This window comes from Drosophila biarmipes, chromosome X (genome assembly GCF_025231255.1).
Source record: "Drosophila biarmipes strain raj3 chromosome X, RU_DBia_V1.1, whole genome shotgun sequence".
Taxonomy (NCBI): Eukaryota; Metazoa; Arthropoda; class Insecta; order Diptera; family Drosophilidae; genus Drosophila; species Drosophila biarmipes.
Window position 1 is genome coordinate 17586111 of NC_066611.1, and position 16577 is coordinate 17602687.

The 16577-nt window shown below is 43.1% G+C and overlaps 1 protein-coding gene across 3 annotated transcripts; it reads right to left on the minus strand.

Moving 5' to 3' along the window:
* Positions 1 to 550: 550 nt before the first annotated feature.
* Positions 551 to 15153, minus strand: LOC108021962 (fizzy-related protein homolog). 3 transcript variants are annotated; one of them, XR_007763866.1, is made up of 6 exons: positions 14843 to 15153; positions 11786 to 12123; positions 9327 to 9579; positions 2137 to 2370; positions 815 to 2053; positions 551 to 717 (listed from the first exon to the last, which is right to left on the minus strand). XR_007763866.1 is itself a non-coding variant. In XM_017090794.3 (5 exons), exons 2-5 carry the CDS (start codon positions 11905 to 11907, stop codon positions 1226 to 1228), a joined length of 1437 nt encoding a protein of 478 aa, XP_016946283.1. In that variant the 5' UTR covers positions 11908 to 12123; positions 14843 to 15153; the 3' UTR covers positions 551 to 1225. The 3 variants fall into 3 exon arrangements, 2 of the variants coding, with proteins under 2 accessions (XP_016946283.1, XP_016946284.1); XM_017090794.3 differs by having other exon boundaries at positions 551 to 2053; XM_017090795.3 differs by lacking the exon at positions 14843 to 15153 and adding an exon at positions 12958 to 13097 and having other exon boundaries at positions 551 to 2053.
* Positions 15154 to 16577: the final 1424 nt, after the last annotated feature.

Here is a 16577-nt window from a genome sequence, read left to right on the forward strand (position 1 = left end):
AACATTTTTGTTAAGCATTTCAATTGTTTAAAAAAAAAACTTTTTTAATATTTCTTTAATTTACATTTTTTAATAAGAAATCATTGAATTTATTTTTGTAGAAGTTTTGTTCTGGAAGAATACGTATTTTAAAATCATGTTAAAACAAATTTTAAAATCAGTAAAATTTAAAAACCCCTTTTCAGGTGTCTAAAAGTATGCAGTAAATAATCTTTCTAAAGGAGCTCGCTGAACTCCAGAGTTTATAACATATGAAAGCACACTTTTAGACACCTGAAGGGGATTTTAAGAGCCCAATGCTTGCGGCACCCCCTCTGTTTCGGCCTACGCCCCTGGCCCCGCCCACGAAATCGAAGATGAAAAAGTGCAAAAAGATGTTTGAAAAGAGGAGAAGCTTTCGGCAGACAGGTGGCAGACAAAAGCTCGCCACTTTGCCGCATCGCGGGCTCCACCCGCTGGGGTTGCGCCTCCACTAAGCCCCAAAGCCGCGTAACCGTTTCGCGGTTTCGAACTCCACTAGGCCCCCAGAAAAGTAGCATAGTTTTTGGGGCACGTTTTGAAATTGTATAAATTTATTTAATATACATAGTGGGTTCCTTTATGAGTCTGGGCGGTGAGTGAAATGAGCAGGACATACGTGTTGGCTTGAAGTTAGGAGTTACTTATGGGCTAGCAAAAAAATATATATATCTATCCAATTCTCTTAGGCGTAGAGTACTAAAAAAAAAGACACGTAAGGAAAGCAACAAAAAAATGTGGATTATAAATACATAGTATAAGTGAGTGTGGTGTTGTTAGTTATCCAATTACTTACAATCGCCGTATATAATATTTGTATATGGGCCTATGTAGACTTAGTTTCAGGTTTCTCTTTCAGTTCTTGCTTCAGCCACTAATTGATGTTCTTTCTCTTCATAGATTGCATGTGTTTTCCTACATAAATGTTGCTAATAACCGTTCTATACAAAGGACTTAACTTAGATTTGTTTAAACTATTGCTGCTGTGGTAACTAGGATTCACTAACGACTGGTGAACAAGAATCGCTTGAATGTCTATCTAGCATGTAGGCTTGTTGATTAGTTCGTTTCTGCTTGGTTTGCTGATTGGTTTCTTGTAGTTTTGTTGTTTCACTTGTCACACTTGCTATGTGCTTTGTGTGTTTTCTGTTTCGTGTTGGTTGCCTTTGGCGCCTCGCTCAGTCTTCGGTCCTTGGGGTTATTGTCCTTATCTGATGTTGGCGAACAGATTCAGCACGGACTTGTTCTCCTTTTGGCTGCGCGCCTTGCTGAACACGTTCCAGAATCGCAGCGTCTCATCGCCGGCGCCCGTGACAATGGCCTCGCCGTCGGGACTGAGGGCCAGGTAGAGCACCCGATACGAGTGGCCCGTCAGCTTGGCCACCTGCGTCAGCGACGGGTACTTCCACACCAGGATCTGGTTCTGCGAATAGCCGTGCGTGGAGACCAGCTCCGAGGAGTGCTTGGACCAGGCCAGATTACACACCTGCGAGCCCGTGTCCACGCACTGCATGGGCTGGCCCGTCAGCGTGTTCCAGAATCGTATGCACCGATCCGCCGTGCCCCCGCCGCTGGCCAGCAGTCCATGATGGTGCGGCGACCAGGCGATCGCCTTCACCGCCGCCATGTGCTCCGTGTAGGATTGCACGGGATTCACGGAATGCTGATTCCACACGTACAGCCGATTGTCGTTGCCGCCGCTGGCCAAGTACTGATTGTCCGGCGACCACTTGAGCCCGCACACCTCCTGCCGATGCCCGGCCAGGCGGCGCTCCGACTGCAGCTGCGGCGTTCTCGTGTCCCGCTGGATGATCCAACGATCGCGCGACCCACTCGACAGGATGTCACTGTTCCAGGCCAAGGCGCCCACGCGGGCCGAGTGGCCGTTCAGCTTGTTGATCTGCTTGTTGGCCGCCACATCCCACACGGTCACATAGCCGTGGTGAGTGCCCACGGCGACGGTGTTGCCGCGCTCGTTCCACGACACCGAGGTCACCGTATTTGCGTCCGGACTGAGATCACACAGGCGGGTTACCTAGCATTAGCGGGGGTGGGGGGGAAAACCTCATTAGTCTCGGTGCCTTGATGGAGGGGGCAACTCCCAGGGGAGCAACTCACCTGGCTGGTGCACGCGCTCCACAGGTACACACAGCTGCCCAGGCCCACTGCCAGGACGTTCTGCGACGACCAGTCGACCAGGTTCAGATAGAAGTCGTCCTGCAGCTCGGGCGCATCGAGCACCTTGAAGGGTATGCGCGAGATCTTGCGCGTGGCCTTGCGCGGCGACCGCAACAGCTTCTGGCTCTTGGCGCTGACGGGAGACAGGGAGTACGGGCACTCGCCATTGTAGTCCTAAAATAGGCAGAAGAGAAGACATACTTGAATACGTTAATCTGGCCAGAGGGGCTTAGATCGCCCGGTTGTCCGGGCAATTAGCGGCAGGCGTTCCAGTTGCTGCAGCCGAGCAAGAAATTGCCAAAGCAAATGCGTCTCAGGTGTGGGGAAAGAAGATTGGAGCTGCTTTTGTTTGCGAGCCGCGTACTCGGCGTCCGGCAATTAACGCCATCGTGCTAAGAGCTGCGACCGCGTCGTGGGCTCTGCCCCCCGGTTACATGCTCCTCCGCCCCAGCAAACGGCTAACCTTCTTCTATGCACCGGGAAAAAAGATGTATGCTTATGAAGTGGCTAGTCCAGGTGGCTCACTTTCAAAGCAAGTGAAATTAAGTTGGGAGCAGTGGTCTTTGGGAAAAATGGAACTTAAAAATCCTTACAAAATTAAAGTTACAAAAATTGACAGTTGATCGAACAACAGGCTTTTCCCTTATAAGAAACATTTATTTTTGAATACGTAGCAAATGTTTTGGATTATTTGTAGTGTGTTTTGGTGGGCATTATTATAGAAAAGGTAGTGGTTGCTGCTAAGCTAAACGTCGGTTTACATGTGAAATCCATTTTTTAACATACGCTTAAACACTTTTTGTATAAATCTAATATTAATTTCGTCCCCAAAGCAATTACAATTCAATACAAAAAGGTTTTAAGAGGTAATTTCGCATTTCTAGTTAAAGCAGCACGAATATTTCGTTTTTTTGTTAATGATCGCTCGTTGTTAATTCTTTTTAGAAATGCTGCTGTGAAATGTACAAACTCCCTGAATTCTGTCTCAAGTCAGGCCCAAAATCTCTCGGTGTACCATTCATTTACAAATCGCATTTGGCACGCATTCCGCTTCGCTGGGGGCTCTGTGCCGGCGTTTGTTTGCATAGAAAACGCGGGCAGGGAAGTGTGTTAAGCGTATGCGCGAAGGGCCGGTGGTCAGAGTCAGCGGACCCCGGACCCCGGCCCCCCGACTGCCACGCCCCCCGGCGCCCCTCTTACGCAAGAAATTACATCTGAAGTGCGTGAGTCGGGGCAGAAACCCAACTCGAACGGCCGAAGCCAGGCGGCATAGTGCGTGCCCAATGCGGTGTGGGAGGAATGGGCTGAGCAGAGCTTTCCCTGGCCCAATACCCAAGGGCACTGCATTCTGAAAGGGTTCTACAAGCTATTCCACAGCGGTTTCCGTGACGCAAGGCATTTGTTTTTAATTTATGCCCCTCCAAGATGACTTTTTCGTAATATTTTGCTTGCAAATTTATATGTTGGCTCCCCTTGAAATGCGTCGTTGCTTCGAGTTCTAATCTTTTCCACTAAAACATATACTAGATAACGTTCTTGTATTTAAAGCTAAAGTTTCCGATATGGCCTGCGCTCATGGCTATCAAGTGCAGAACTCCCATTAGCCAGCTGACTAATGTAGTTGACGCATTTCACTTCGCACTACTCAAGGGGTTCGAGTCGCATAAAGAAGACGACTAATGCCTAAGAAATATTTCAGGCTCGACTCATTTCGCATATCGCCTTTCTGCTATTGCATATAGTTTCATGGTTTTTTGTTATTTTTTTGGAACCGCATTTGTCATTATGGGTTTGGTCAGGTTCTCGTTTGCGACCCCGATAAGGCGGGCAAACATCCCGGCAAACAGAACACGTAAGTGGGCATATGGACGGGGGTTGAGGTGCTCCGACCCGACCCCAAAAAGGCACTTGACGTCATGCCGCGGCTCTTAATTCATTTAGCAAATTAAAATTTAACTCAATTAACAGGCCGCAAGAAGACGGGATGATGAACCACACAGAACTTAATTACAGAACTTGGTTTGGCCCCCATAGAGGGGCGTGCGTGTGCGGAGCCCTTAATGGTCACTTTACACTTTGGAAAAAATTGAAAAAAAAAGAAAGAAATAGATGTATAAATCGCGGCGAAAAGAAGCCAGCAATTTAATGGTTTCGAGGTCTTTGCTTCCATTTTCTGGGAATGCTACGGAGGCAGTTAAAAGGCGACAAAGCACTCTATAAAGCGTACAAGCAACTGCCATTAAATTTAAATGTTCTTCGATGCCATGCAGAGCGCAGAGAAGAAGTGCGAGGTGGTAAGCCTATTAGAAATTCAATTGTTAAAACGCTTAAGGTTTGGGGGGGCGGCTTATGGGGGGATGAGGAGATTAAAACCCTCTGACAAATGGCGAAAGGAAACCCGACAACTTGGGCCCGATTAAAATCGCACAGCGAGCTCTTGTCTCAACCTTGTGGCTCTGCCTATTCATCACCTATTTTTTTATGTCTACCTTTTAAGTTGCGTTATATTTCTGGCTATAAAATGTTGTTTTCCTTCTATTTATTTTATTTTTCATATATTTTTTATTTAGTTTTCCTTTTTTTATTTTACCTAATTTTTTATTTTTCCCTTTCTTTAGTTTTTTTTTAAGTATTTTTTAGTATTTTTTAGTATTCGTAGTATTTTATAGTATTTTGAGTATTTTTTATGTTGTTTATTTTATTAAAGTCTTGAAATTGCAACTGTAGTTTAAAGTTATTCTTGTATTCCCCCAGCCACTATGACAACTGTTTTATTCAATTAGAGACTTTCTGTTAATTGCAGTACAGTCTGGTACAAAACACCATGGCACAGTGCCGCGAAACAGTCATCATTCATTCATTCCACCCAGCAAACACCAAACAAAAGACAAAAATGCGAGCTGCTAACAAAAAATAAGAAGATAAAAAACTTGCCGGCCGGCATTTGTTAGGTCTGGTTTTTTTTCGTATTTTATATATATATATACATGTATATATATATGTATTTTTCTGTGGGCGGCGCTTGGAGGCAGGCTTATAAATTAAACAAATAAACAACCAACCAGCAGCGGGAACAGAAAAAATGAGAATAAAAAAGGCAGAGAGGAAGGGGGCATGAAAAGCGTGATTCCAAAAAGAAGTGGTTAGCCCATGTTTAATGGTAATGTTGAACCTGTCGCTCCGATCGCCCGGATCTCGCCTCGGATCGGACCAACTTAATCACGCCGCCACGAAAATAGTCATCGCTAATGCGATGCTAATGCAAATGTCTGCTGCATAAATTAATAGTTATAATAACAATAACCACGGCGGAGACACCACGAAAACAAACCATAAAAGATGAGATTCTGTTGGCAGGGGCCTGTGAGTGGTCGCTTTTCTATAATTCCCCTTAATGGCTATTCGAAATGGCTGTCCAGGCAGGGGAGAGGTATCGGAAGCAGCAGAAAACCAAACAACAGGTGCACGAGATCGCCGCGCAAGGGGGTGTTGAATTATAGTTACTTAAGGCAGCCGTGATTGGATTGTTGGCAAAGTACAAAAAACAATCTAAATATTAATTACTCAAGTTTATTTGGCTGGCACGAAATTTACAACTCCGTGCTTAGGTGGGGAAAACTAGTTTAAGCAGATGGTTTCAATTGGGCAATACTAATATAAGTGAGGCTTACTAAAAAGGTTTTGTTAATATTCGTAAGCCCTAAGAAGAAAACTATTAAAAAATATACCAAATTAAAAATACCAGTTTTGGTATTCTTCTTGTTAGGATGGGGAAAAGTCTTTGTTTTCGGTATTTTTTAAGAGAGGATTGAAAAGTCCTTGTGGAGATAATATAATTGCCTTTGAGGACGACTATAATACTGAAACTTCAACTCAGAGTCGAGTGCAAATAATCACTAATTTTATATATTCTTATCAACAAGGAGTGTTACACATTTTTTTCGAACGAATTCTGACTAACAAAGATCATTGAAAACCCAAAATTCCATTAAAATTTTCAACTCGTCAATGAACCCAAAACCGAAAACCAATCCCCAATTTTTCAATCAAAAGGTTTTGTTAATATTCGTAAACCCTAAGAAGAAAACTATTAAAAAATATACCAAATTAAAAATACCAGTTTTGGTATTCTTTTTGTTAGGATGGGGAAAAGTTTTTGTTTTCGGTATTTCTTGTGAAAGGATTGAAAAGTCCTTGTGGAGATAATATAATTGCCTTTGAGAACGACTATAATACTGAAACTTCAACTCAGAGTCGAGTGCAAATAATCACTAATTTTATATATTCTTATCAACAAGGAGTATTACACATTTTTTCGAACGAATTCTGACTAACAAAGATCCACCATTCATTGAGAACCCAAAATTCCATTAAAATTTTCAACTCGTCAATCAACCCAAAACCAAAACCAAAACCGAAACCGAAAACCAATCCCCAATTTTTCAATCAAAACAATGGCAAACGTCTGAAAAGTGTTGAGACCATATATTTCGGCGACTGCTGGACAACGAGAAACTACTGTAGAAAACATTTAGGAGGTTGGGCTGCCCCACGCCAGCCACATTATTTATGACAATAACTTTGCGACCGCACATAATTGAATTACATATTGTTTGTTGTGACCACAGAGGCAAATGGAATATGAAAAAGCCAAAGGGCTGTATAAAAAGCGGGGGGAGTGGCGTGTTAATTGCGTGGGCGTGATGTAGATGAATGCCCGGCGATTCGTGGGTGAGTAATTGCAGGGCGACAGAAAATCGAACCAGCTCTCGGCAGTTGCCAATGGGCAAAGCCATTTGGCCAAAAAGAAATCAACTGGAGGTGATCGCTATTAATCAACAAAAAAGGGGGGAACAGCGCTGCCCTAAGAGATTTCTTCCCTCTTGCCTCTAAATGGGCACACCGAGATCTCAGCTATTGACTCAAGTGTCGTTTTAGACCACTGAAGTAGTAGTTGGAGATGGAGACGGAGACGGAGAATTCTGCGCCCCAGTCCTCTTTGGACCACTTCAAGTTTCGTTTCTTTCTTGCCATTAAAAGTATGTACCCTGCCCTTACAAAAGAGCATATGGAATAGTTATGAAGGTGTGGAAAAATAAAATTATACAAATTAATCTGAATTATAAAAACAGGGGTGAAGATTTCCCCTTTTTTTATATATTCTTCAAAAATCTATTACCACTCTAATTCTTAAGGGAAACCTTCTAACTCAACGAAATTTGTCAATGATTTGTGACTCCTATACATGGGAAAATACCAAATAAACCAAAGAATAATATATACTTCTTAGAAAAATACCATTCAATACGAAAACAAATATTTTAAAGCGGAGAAATAATAGATTATCACACATCTACTACCACATTCCTCATAAAAATACCCTTTAGACAATGATCTATCGTAGGAAAATACTGAGTAAATCAAACGAAATACGATCAAACACAAGCCCAAATAAACGAGAAAACCAATTTATCTTAAAGACACAACTCAAAGAGTATTCACCCCGTCGCTCTCAAGTGAAAACTAGTTTCTTTATTATCTGAAGTGAGTGCGTGTGTTGCTCACCTATTTGTTTCCAACGCAGGGAATTCGCTTTTGTTATTTTCGTTGGCCTTTTGGCTGTTGGCTGCCGATGATTTTTCTACTGCTTCTGCTTCGGCAACGTGTCAACTGTCAAAAATCAGTCAAAGCAAAATATTCAACAAAGTCGAGAGGGGCAAGCGACAACGACGACGGTCAACGGACGTGCCCCACACGTACCTCTTTATTTAAATAAAACATTTCTTGCTCCTCCACATTTTGCCAACGAGCGGGCAATTGAGGCAACATAAATCTGATAAGCAGGCAAATATGTCAGGTCCGCAATAATAATAATTATGATGGAGGATGGCGATGGCGACGGCGATAATGTTGACGGGGGAGATCACCGGCGTGGCCACGAATCAAATGACAAGTGGCCATAGTTTCGCCCTCCTCACATCCGTGGTGCTCCATTGTGTTTCTGTTTTTTCCACCTATTTATCTTTTCCATTTTTGGTCCAAACACTTGAACAATCGGTCCACCAGCTATATGTACATCGAGGAGATCTATATGCTGTGTAGCTGGAGAGGGAGATCTCCAAGCGCGCTGGCTCATTGGAATCGAAAAGAGTGTGTTAACTCTTGGTCGAGCAACTTTTCCCTCTACTCGTCTTGGACCTCTGGACTTTTCACAAAAAAAGAAAAAACCGGTTTCCACCGATCAATAGTGGCTCGAACACACAGCAACCAGGAAAAGGGGAGTCTGGTATGTCGGTCAAGATTTTTCCGGGCAAGGAAAACGTTTTGGAGGAAAATCACCAAGCCAAGTTCATCACTGGAGTTTATTGGTAGCGAAAAAAAGGCTCTAAAGTAGTGGAAAGCCAGCCGAAAACCTATAACAACAACTAATAGCCTGAAATGATACAAAACTCAATTTCCCACGACCTGATCTCTCTGGCGGTTTATTCAACTCTCCGTTTGAGATCTTCTCCCCCCCATTTCAAGGGAGTACAACGAGAAAACCTCAATTAACACCGACTGCAAATTCAATTAAATGCATTCTGCAGCACACAATGCCCCTGTGAAATCTCAATCAAAAGTCAAATTCGCTGACCTTTTAGCTTAGGGAACTCGCAGCATTTTTATGGGCGACACGTTGCTTTCAAACACAAAAGATCGTTGATAAATCAAACTGATTTCCGAGAACCAACTTGTCTTTACACTGCATAAGCTGATAGTTTGAAATGTTTTTGGTGGCCTTTAATTTGAAATTTATTGAAAATCGATAATTTAGATAATATATGATTTGTTATCGATTTTTTTCGGATTGTTTTATATGTTTATGCCATTTATTATTTAAATATATTTTGTTCTCTCTATATAATCATTTAAACCACTCTTTATGCGAACACTATTAAAATGCCTAAGTTTCGTCCAAATTTATGGTTTTCGATAACGAACATTTCGATAATTTCGATATATTTACAAAAACCCATGTCAACGGATTTTTCTTGTCGATTCCCTAAAATCTGAGTATCAAAATACACCTGATGGTGTGTTCATCCTCTTCCCATGTTCGTATAAACGAGAAATGCAAATGGAAAACTCACCTGCTTGGTGGGTGACTGGTACTTGAAAAGACTCCGCTTCGCGGCCGGCGTGTAGGCATTCTCATTCCGCTCCTCGCCGGCGGTCTTCACGTCGTCGATCGCCGAGCCCAGGAGCTCGTTCTTCAGGAGGCAGGAGTAGGCCAGACTATCGCGTGCCGTTTCCCCGCAATCCCGCTGCTTCTTGCTCGTCTGCGGCGAGTTGTCATTGGACTTGTTGATCGACGCGAAGTTCGTCTGCCAGTTGTTGTTCGCTCTGCGATGGGTGGAAAGCGCGGCAAAGGATGGGAAAACACGAAAATGTTAATGCAATGAAAATGCCATTAATTATCGCTAGCACAGGAAAAGCTTGGGCAAGCAAAGGGCGTTGTTGGGCTTGCTCAAAATGGGATTATATTTCAGTGTATAATGTCGAAATGCTCCTTAAATAATGCATCTGGGCCTTCCTTAAAATATTTTAAAATCTAATAAGAATATACTTTGACTGCAAACCCCTCTTAAAATGCTACTTTCATTTATCTCCCGCCAAGCCTATCCCCTTTTCTTTGTTTTTTCGCCGACCCTGGCCATATGTACCTCCGTTTCGCTGCAACAATGGGAAAAAAGTAAATGAGAACATCAAAAAATACTTAGCCTTACATAAATAATTTATATAAAAATCCACAATGGAATCATGGGAGGGCACTCGCAGAACGTAGACTAAATAAATTTATGCAAACGCGTTCAAATTCAATTTAGCCATATCGTCTGGCGCATACCTCCTCCACCCAACCCGAACCCCACATCGCCAATTGTTATTATTTCTGCCCATTAAAAGCATAGAAAACGTGTGCAACGTGCAAAAAAATTATTGACGGTCGAATTGTGCAAAATTTGCGAAAAACAACAGCTAAAAATAATAATTATTTGCCATGAAATGTGGCCAAGTGTGAGAGAGTTGCACTGCACTGTGAAAAACTGTTTACGAATGCAGCCAGCGTTGGCTGTATTTTTGTATGTTTTTTTATGATTGTATCTGGGTAAACGCATTTGAAGTGCTCACTTCCACCTCGAATAAATCAAATTTCATGCGCGGATGGGGGACGCAAATTGAGCGAGCAAAAATATTTGTATATATCAAAATGCAGGCGCGACGAATGACAATTCAATCAAAGGGGGTTAGCCCCGTATCGAGTTTTGAAAAATACAGGGGAAAAAACCTCTCTAACCGGAAACTAATTAAGTTTCAGCGCAGAAATTAACCATCTTGTTCCTCTTTCCAGCCTTTTCCAGCCTTTGGTGAACTCTCACGTCTTGGGGCTTCGTCGTTGAGTTTTTGGGTTCAACGAAATAAGAGTTGGCAACCAGCGAAGTTCAAATTTCCCCGTTTTCCCAAGAAGTTTTTAGTCAGTCTTGTTGCCTCTTGGTAATGTCTCTCTTTCTTGGCCTTCGTGTTTTCTTCCTACGCGGAACTCATTAGCAAATGGAGGAGAAGAATGTTCAAGTTCTGGGGCCAACAGCGAGGCCAAATTCTGGTTATCTACTGCTTACCAAGTGCAGGAAAATGTTGGAAATAAATAATGGTATTATTCTAATATTCATCTAAGAATCTACTCCACTTGACAAAAATGTATCTTAAGGATGTACAGTAAGAAATATAAAAAACATACAAAAAAGACTAGATCTGGTATTATTTTTGTTAGGTTAGTTATTTCTTTTCGGTATTTCTCACAAAAGGATTGAAAAATCCTTAGGGAGATTATATACATTTTCTAAAAATCACTGCTCTTGCTTACTTTAAAACTACTCCCGAAGAACATTTTTAAGACTATTTCCTACTAAAAAAAAAGTGTTTAAAATATTGCAGCATCTAAATAGAAACATTTTAAAGGGCATTATAATTTTTGAATTGCTTTTGCCAACAACTAAATGAATATTTCACCACTAACGGCCACACTTTTTCCCCCTATTACAATAATATGTAAATTCCGGCTGTCCATGTTTGTCGTTCGTGTTTGTTGTTTTATGTTGATGGTTTTTCTGTTTGTCGGCGGACCTCCAACCACCGTTAGCTAAACAAGGGGCAGCCAGGCGGGAAATTCTTAGGTGGGCAGTTCGTATCCGCTGCTGGTCGTTCTTTTCGCCAGCTCTTTCGCCTTGAAAGCGGAAAGGAGGAGATGACGTAGCGAAAAGAAGTAACGGCTTGTGCAGAGTTCAATGCACCCCATTGAAATTACAAAATATTAACAATCCCACCATGGCAGTTGTAACTCTTAGTTACCGAAGCCCAGTAGGTTTCTGCACTAATTACGCGTTATTTGGAACGCACTTTAAGCCCCAAAATTCAAGCCATTCGCAAAAAATACTTCTATAATTTTGGAAATTTTTTTTTTTGGAAAAACTTTTTTTGAAGTTTTTTTCCTTGTTGATTTTTTTCAAATATATATATAATTTAAAAAAATGTAATAGTAAAACCAACCCACCTGCAGGGTATGAAGCGGTCGAGTGATGTGGGCGTGGTGGACGACTCGAGGTTGTCGAACAGATTTCGGGCCACGGGACTGCAGTGCTTGAGGATGCGCTTCTCGTACTCGGGACTGAACATCTTATCGGCCGTCGGAACTAGCCACGTGTCCTCGCCTGTGGTTTCTTCTTGCTTGTAACGCCGCCGGGTTGCAGAAATTCAACACAAATGTAACCGAACAAAACTTGGAAAAAGAAACACTCCAATGGTAAAATATATGTATCTTGCTTCAACTTCAAACGCCAAAAATCTGGTTAACGTGTCGTAGAAAATATATATACAAATTATATAAGGGAGCTGCAAGAGGAGAACAGATAAACATAATTAATTAGAATGGTTTCTCTATGTGTTTTGGTGTATTTTTGCTTCGAATTTGAATAAAATTGTAATTTATTTCTGCTGTTTTTCGTGTATATTTTTGTTGTATTTCTCTTTTGCGCTGACTACAACGACATTTCGGCTTTAAAGCCATTAATCAACGTCTGCGATTGGATTTGGGCTTTGGGCCTGGCTAATCAGCCCGGCAATTGCCTTTCTATTTTCGAGTCTTTTTCGCACCCATTTCGTTGGGGGCGTATCAATCACAGAGTAGAATGGAATACACAGGGGCGCCGAGGAGACAGCGAGTGGGCTGTCATGTACTTTGGATGTATCTTCCCTCGGTTGCGCTCTGCATACGGAAAAGTGTAGAGAACAAGCGCTGACTGGGAGGATCGAAGCCCAAAAGCCCCCAAAGACTGACAGAAGAGTTAAGGGTTTGCAGATAACACAGAAGGTATATCATCACCCAGACTGTGTAGAGTGAATATTTTGAGTATCAAGAGACTATTTTGTAGCCACAATATATTAACAGCCTGTGCCAAGGAGGAAATATGATCGGCCCTTTCGGCTGCTAATTAGATCCGCCCCAGCGATCCATTCGGGATTCCGAAAGCCCGCTCCGATCTGCCTTCCTATATCTCTGGCTTTCATATGCCTGGCGTGCCTGGTAGCAATTAATTTATGGGCGTTAAGTGTTGCTTGTTTGCGGCGGCGCTGCAAGACCTGCTCCCTCGGGATAGGTGTCTCCCCTACCCCTTTGGAGGAGCCTCCAGCAGCACAGCGGCACAGCAGCGTAACCGAGGAACTCACTCAGGCCAAACACTTCCGCATCGAGGTAAGCCACTCAAACTCCGCCGCCTTCCGTTCGCAGTAGCTGATTTGCGATGATTTTTCAAAATTACTTCTTTTCTTTTAGAAAATATATAAAACAGAGGCACGACCGACAACTGACAACAGCCGACAGGTTACTGATTCTGCTGGAAATGAAAACCCCGGCTAGGGCCGCACTCCACCGTCGTTTGCCGGGGCTGACCGGGGGTAGAGATAAAGCTATTGACTCGCAGGTACCGCCCTCGGCAGGTACTGCAGCCAGGAACGCTGATAGCCCGAATACCGCGGCGAGGTAAGCACTTGGTTCCCAAAATATACCTACTTGTGTGTGATAACCAGTGACTCAGGCGACTTGCGGCTGATAGCCGAGAGGGGGAGGCCACTGCGATAAGGTTGCGGAGAAGGCGCCCTTTAATACCCGCAGTGGGGCGGTCGGGGGAAACTTTGGGGTAAGGTTACTCGCACACAGACACCCCTTGAGTCGCATCGGCGATAGGCGTGTGAAAGTCGGAGTAGGGCAAATAAAAGGGGGAATATTGCATTCCAGGCGGCTTGCCAGTGGCCCTCCCTGGGGAGGTTTGCGAAGCCCCCGAACCGACCACAAGAAGCTGTTCTTCCAATGAACTGCTAGTTCTGTTTCCATGTCATGTGACCTGACATGTAGATTGTAAATACTTTCGTATAAGATGGGGAGTCCTCATGTTTCAGCTATACATGTGGATAAAACAGTTGTTACTACTAGGAACCGTTGCTTGCTAATTATTTTCACAATTTTACTTTAAAATAACCAATACCGATCTTGAGAAACTAATGATATTCCAAGGCCAAAGACAAGGAAGTCACAAAGGGTTCTTTTGCGGGGGTTGTAGGGAGCCAGAGTTGCCACCCCTCTCTGCCGAAGGTGCCACGTCACACGGGGGAGAGCGACTTTCCGCTTTCCTCTCTCTCTGCCCCACTCCCTCCCACTCTGGCACACGCACACATGGCGATCAAGGACAATGAACTCGACTCCGTGTCTGCGATCTAAGACAATCTGTTTACGCCCTGTGCCTGTGTTGGTGCTATTTCCAGTGCTCGTTGCCATTGCCGCTGGATGTGGAAGGTCAACGTGGAAGGAGGGACACAGGCGAAGAGCGCTCTGTGGGAGCGGAAAACGCCGAGGAAATTCCAGGGGCTATAAATACAAGGGGACCGCAGTGGGCGATAAGAGATCCGCGGGATGTGGTTAACTTGGCCTGCACCCCGCAGCGCTCGTCTTCTCTCCTCATACGTTCCACATGCCTTATCACAGGCGAACACTGGAACGATAAGAGACCACAGACAACAACAACAAGAACAACAACCCCCTTGCCACGGGAAGGGCCGGGGAGAGCGTAGCTCCAGGGGAATAATCGATGCTCGTCGCAGCAGCTGAGCACAAAAACTGCAATTGTGTCAAGGACATCGCATCTAACAAGCCAAAAGTCCACTGCGCTTAAATATTTAACTTGGCAATTCGCAGTCGCACGGGTGCGTAGTTTTTACCATTTTTTTTCTCAATTCCCATTCCCATTGCTTTTCCAATTGTGCGGGGCGAGGGAGAGGGAGAGGGAGCGAGGGTGAGATCGCACTGCTCTCCCCGGCCGTGCCCTGTCCCGCTCGCACACAATGTACAGCTAGCAATGGAAAATGGAATGGAAAGAGCGGCGGCGGCGAAGCGAGCGAGCGAGCGAGGGAGGGAGGGGGGTGGACAAAATGACGGTTAACGGTGCCAGACGTAGCTGTTGGGAACACCGACACAGCGACACGCAGAAACACACACACTAGCCAGCACTTTGGCTTTCCACCGGACATTTTCCAGCGGCGGCACCGCCTTTGCACTTACGTTTTGAAAGTTTTACGCGCTAAAGACCGTTGGGTTTGATTTTCCGCCAGCAGGCCAGCAGGACGCCAGGCGTACGCGTTTCAGTTCTTTCGGTTGCCAGTTTGCTGTTTCCGCGCTGCCGACGCTGGAAAACCGTTTCGCTCTCGGGGTGGCTGTCGTTCCGCAGTCTCGGCGCTTGTGTCTTTTCACACGGGCGGCTTGTGATTTTGTGTGTTCGTGACGGCGCTGCGCGATTCCCAGTTTGTCGACTCCGCTGCTCACATTACAACAAAATGTTACGATTTTTCACAAACACAGGCCTCGGCCAGGGGTGGACGAGCTTCGATTGGCGGTCGGCGATGTTTTCGGCCAATCGGCAGCATATCGACGTTCCGCAGGCCCTCGTCGATGCTGCCATCGCTATTCTGCTCCCATCTCTAGCGACTATCGATGCTTCCCCGTCACTAAAATGTTAAGAAACCGTTGCATTTTGAAAATTCTGTAAGAAAATGTAACATTTTCCACATGCTGCAAAAAAATGTTGATGTTTTTTAACGCTTAAAAAGAAACTTAAAAAATAGACAGTACATTTAGTAGTTAAATGCATTTATTATTACGGTTAATAAACCGTTCAAGGTCCTGGATAAATGTATATTTCTCACTTTAATTTTATAAATTATTATGCTTCTTTTTGCTAAAGTTATAAATGAACAAAATAAAAGCAAGATTCCAATGGATAAGATACTAAAGGTAAAAAATGTGAGTAATGAAAGGTAGAAATAGAAAATAAATATAATATATAAAAATAAAGAATGGTATATATTTTCCTATTTTAAATTCAAACTGATTACATTTTTAAAAAATTTTTCCAATCCATTTTTTCTGAGATGCAAGAAAAATAGTATGAAAAAATAGGCGAGGTAGAATTTAAAATAGATAAATGTTAAGAAAGATACGCGCTTTTTCTATTTCCTAAAATGTTGTTCCCGAATCTTAACACTTTCTTTGTTATTTTAAAACTCTCTTTTTTTAAAAGAAATATTTTCTGATTTAATATTTGTGTGGGAAATGGAAATGTTAGTAAAATTAACTGGTAACTAAAATGTCCTCCGATTTCAAAGGTTGATATCTCTATGAGTTCGTGGTTGATTTCTTTAATATTCTACGTTAAAATATTTTAGTTACAAAAGGGTCAAAATTTTAGCCCTTTTTCATGTCCGATTTTTCCGTATTTCCAATGGCTTTCAGACTGGGGACCCAAAACAGCACTTCCCAAGACCATAACTTGGGTAATTGGGTCCCGATTTCGAAGGTTGATGTCTCTATGAGTTTGTGGTTGAATTCTATAACATTCTACATTTAAATATTTCAATTATAAGAGGGTCGAAATTTTAGCCCTTTTTCATGTCCGATTTTTCCGTATTTCCAATGGCTTTCAGACTGGGGACCCAAAACAGCACTTCTAACTTTCATAACTTGGTTAATTGGATCCCGATTTCGAAGGTTGATATCTCTATGAGTTTGTGGTTGAATTCTCTAAAACTGTACATTTAAATATCAGAATTATAAGAGGGTCGAAATTTAAGCCCCTTTTCATGTCCCATTTTTCCGTATTTCCAATGGCTTTCAGACTGGGGACCCAAAACTGCACTTCTAATTTTCATAACTTGGGTAATTGGATCCCGATTTCGAAGGTTGATATCTCTATGAGTTTGTGGTTGAATTCTCTAAAACTCTACATTTAAATGTTTCAATT

Excerpts from the sequence above, each read along its gene's own strand:
- LOC108021962 (XM_017090794.3), bottom strand. The coding sequence starts at position 11,907 with ATGTTCAGTCCCGAGTACGAGAAGCGCATCCTCAAGCACTGCAGTCCC. Across the intron at positions 2,371-9,326 it reads ACCAGTCACCCACCAAGCAG|GACTACAATGGCGAGTGCCC; the intron begins GTGAGTTTTCCA and ends TGCCTATTTTAG. Across the intron at positions 2,054-2,136 it reads GGAGCGCGTGCACCAGCCAG|GTAACCCGCCTGTGTGATCT; the intron begins GTGAGTTGCTCC and ends CGCTAATGCTAG.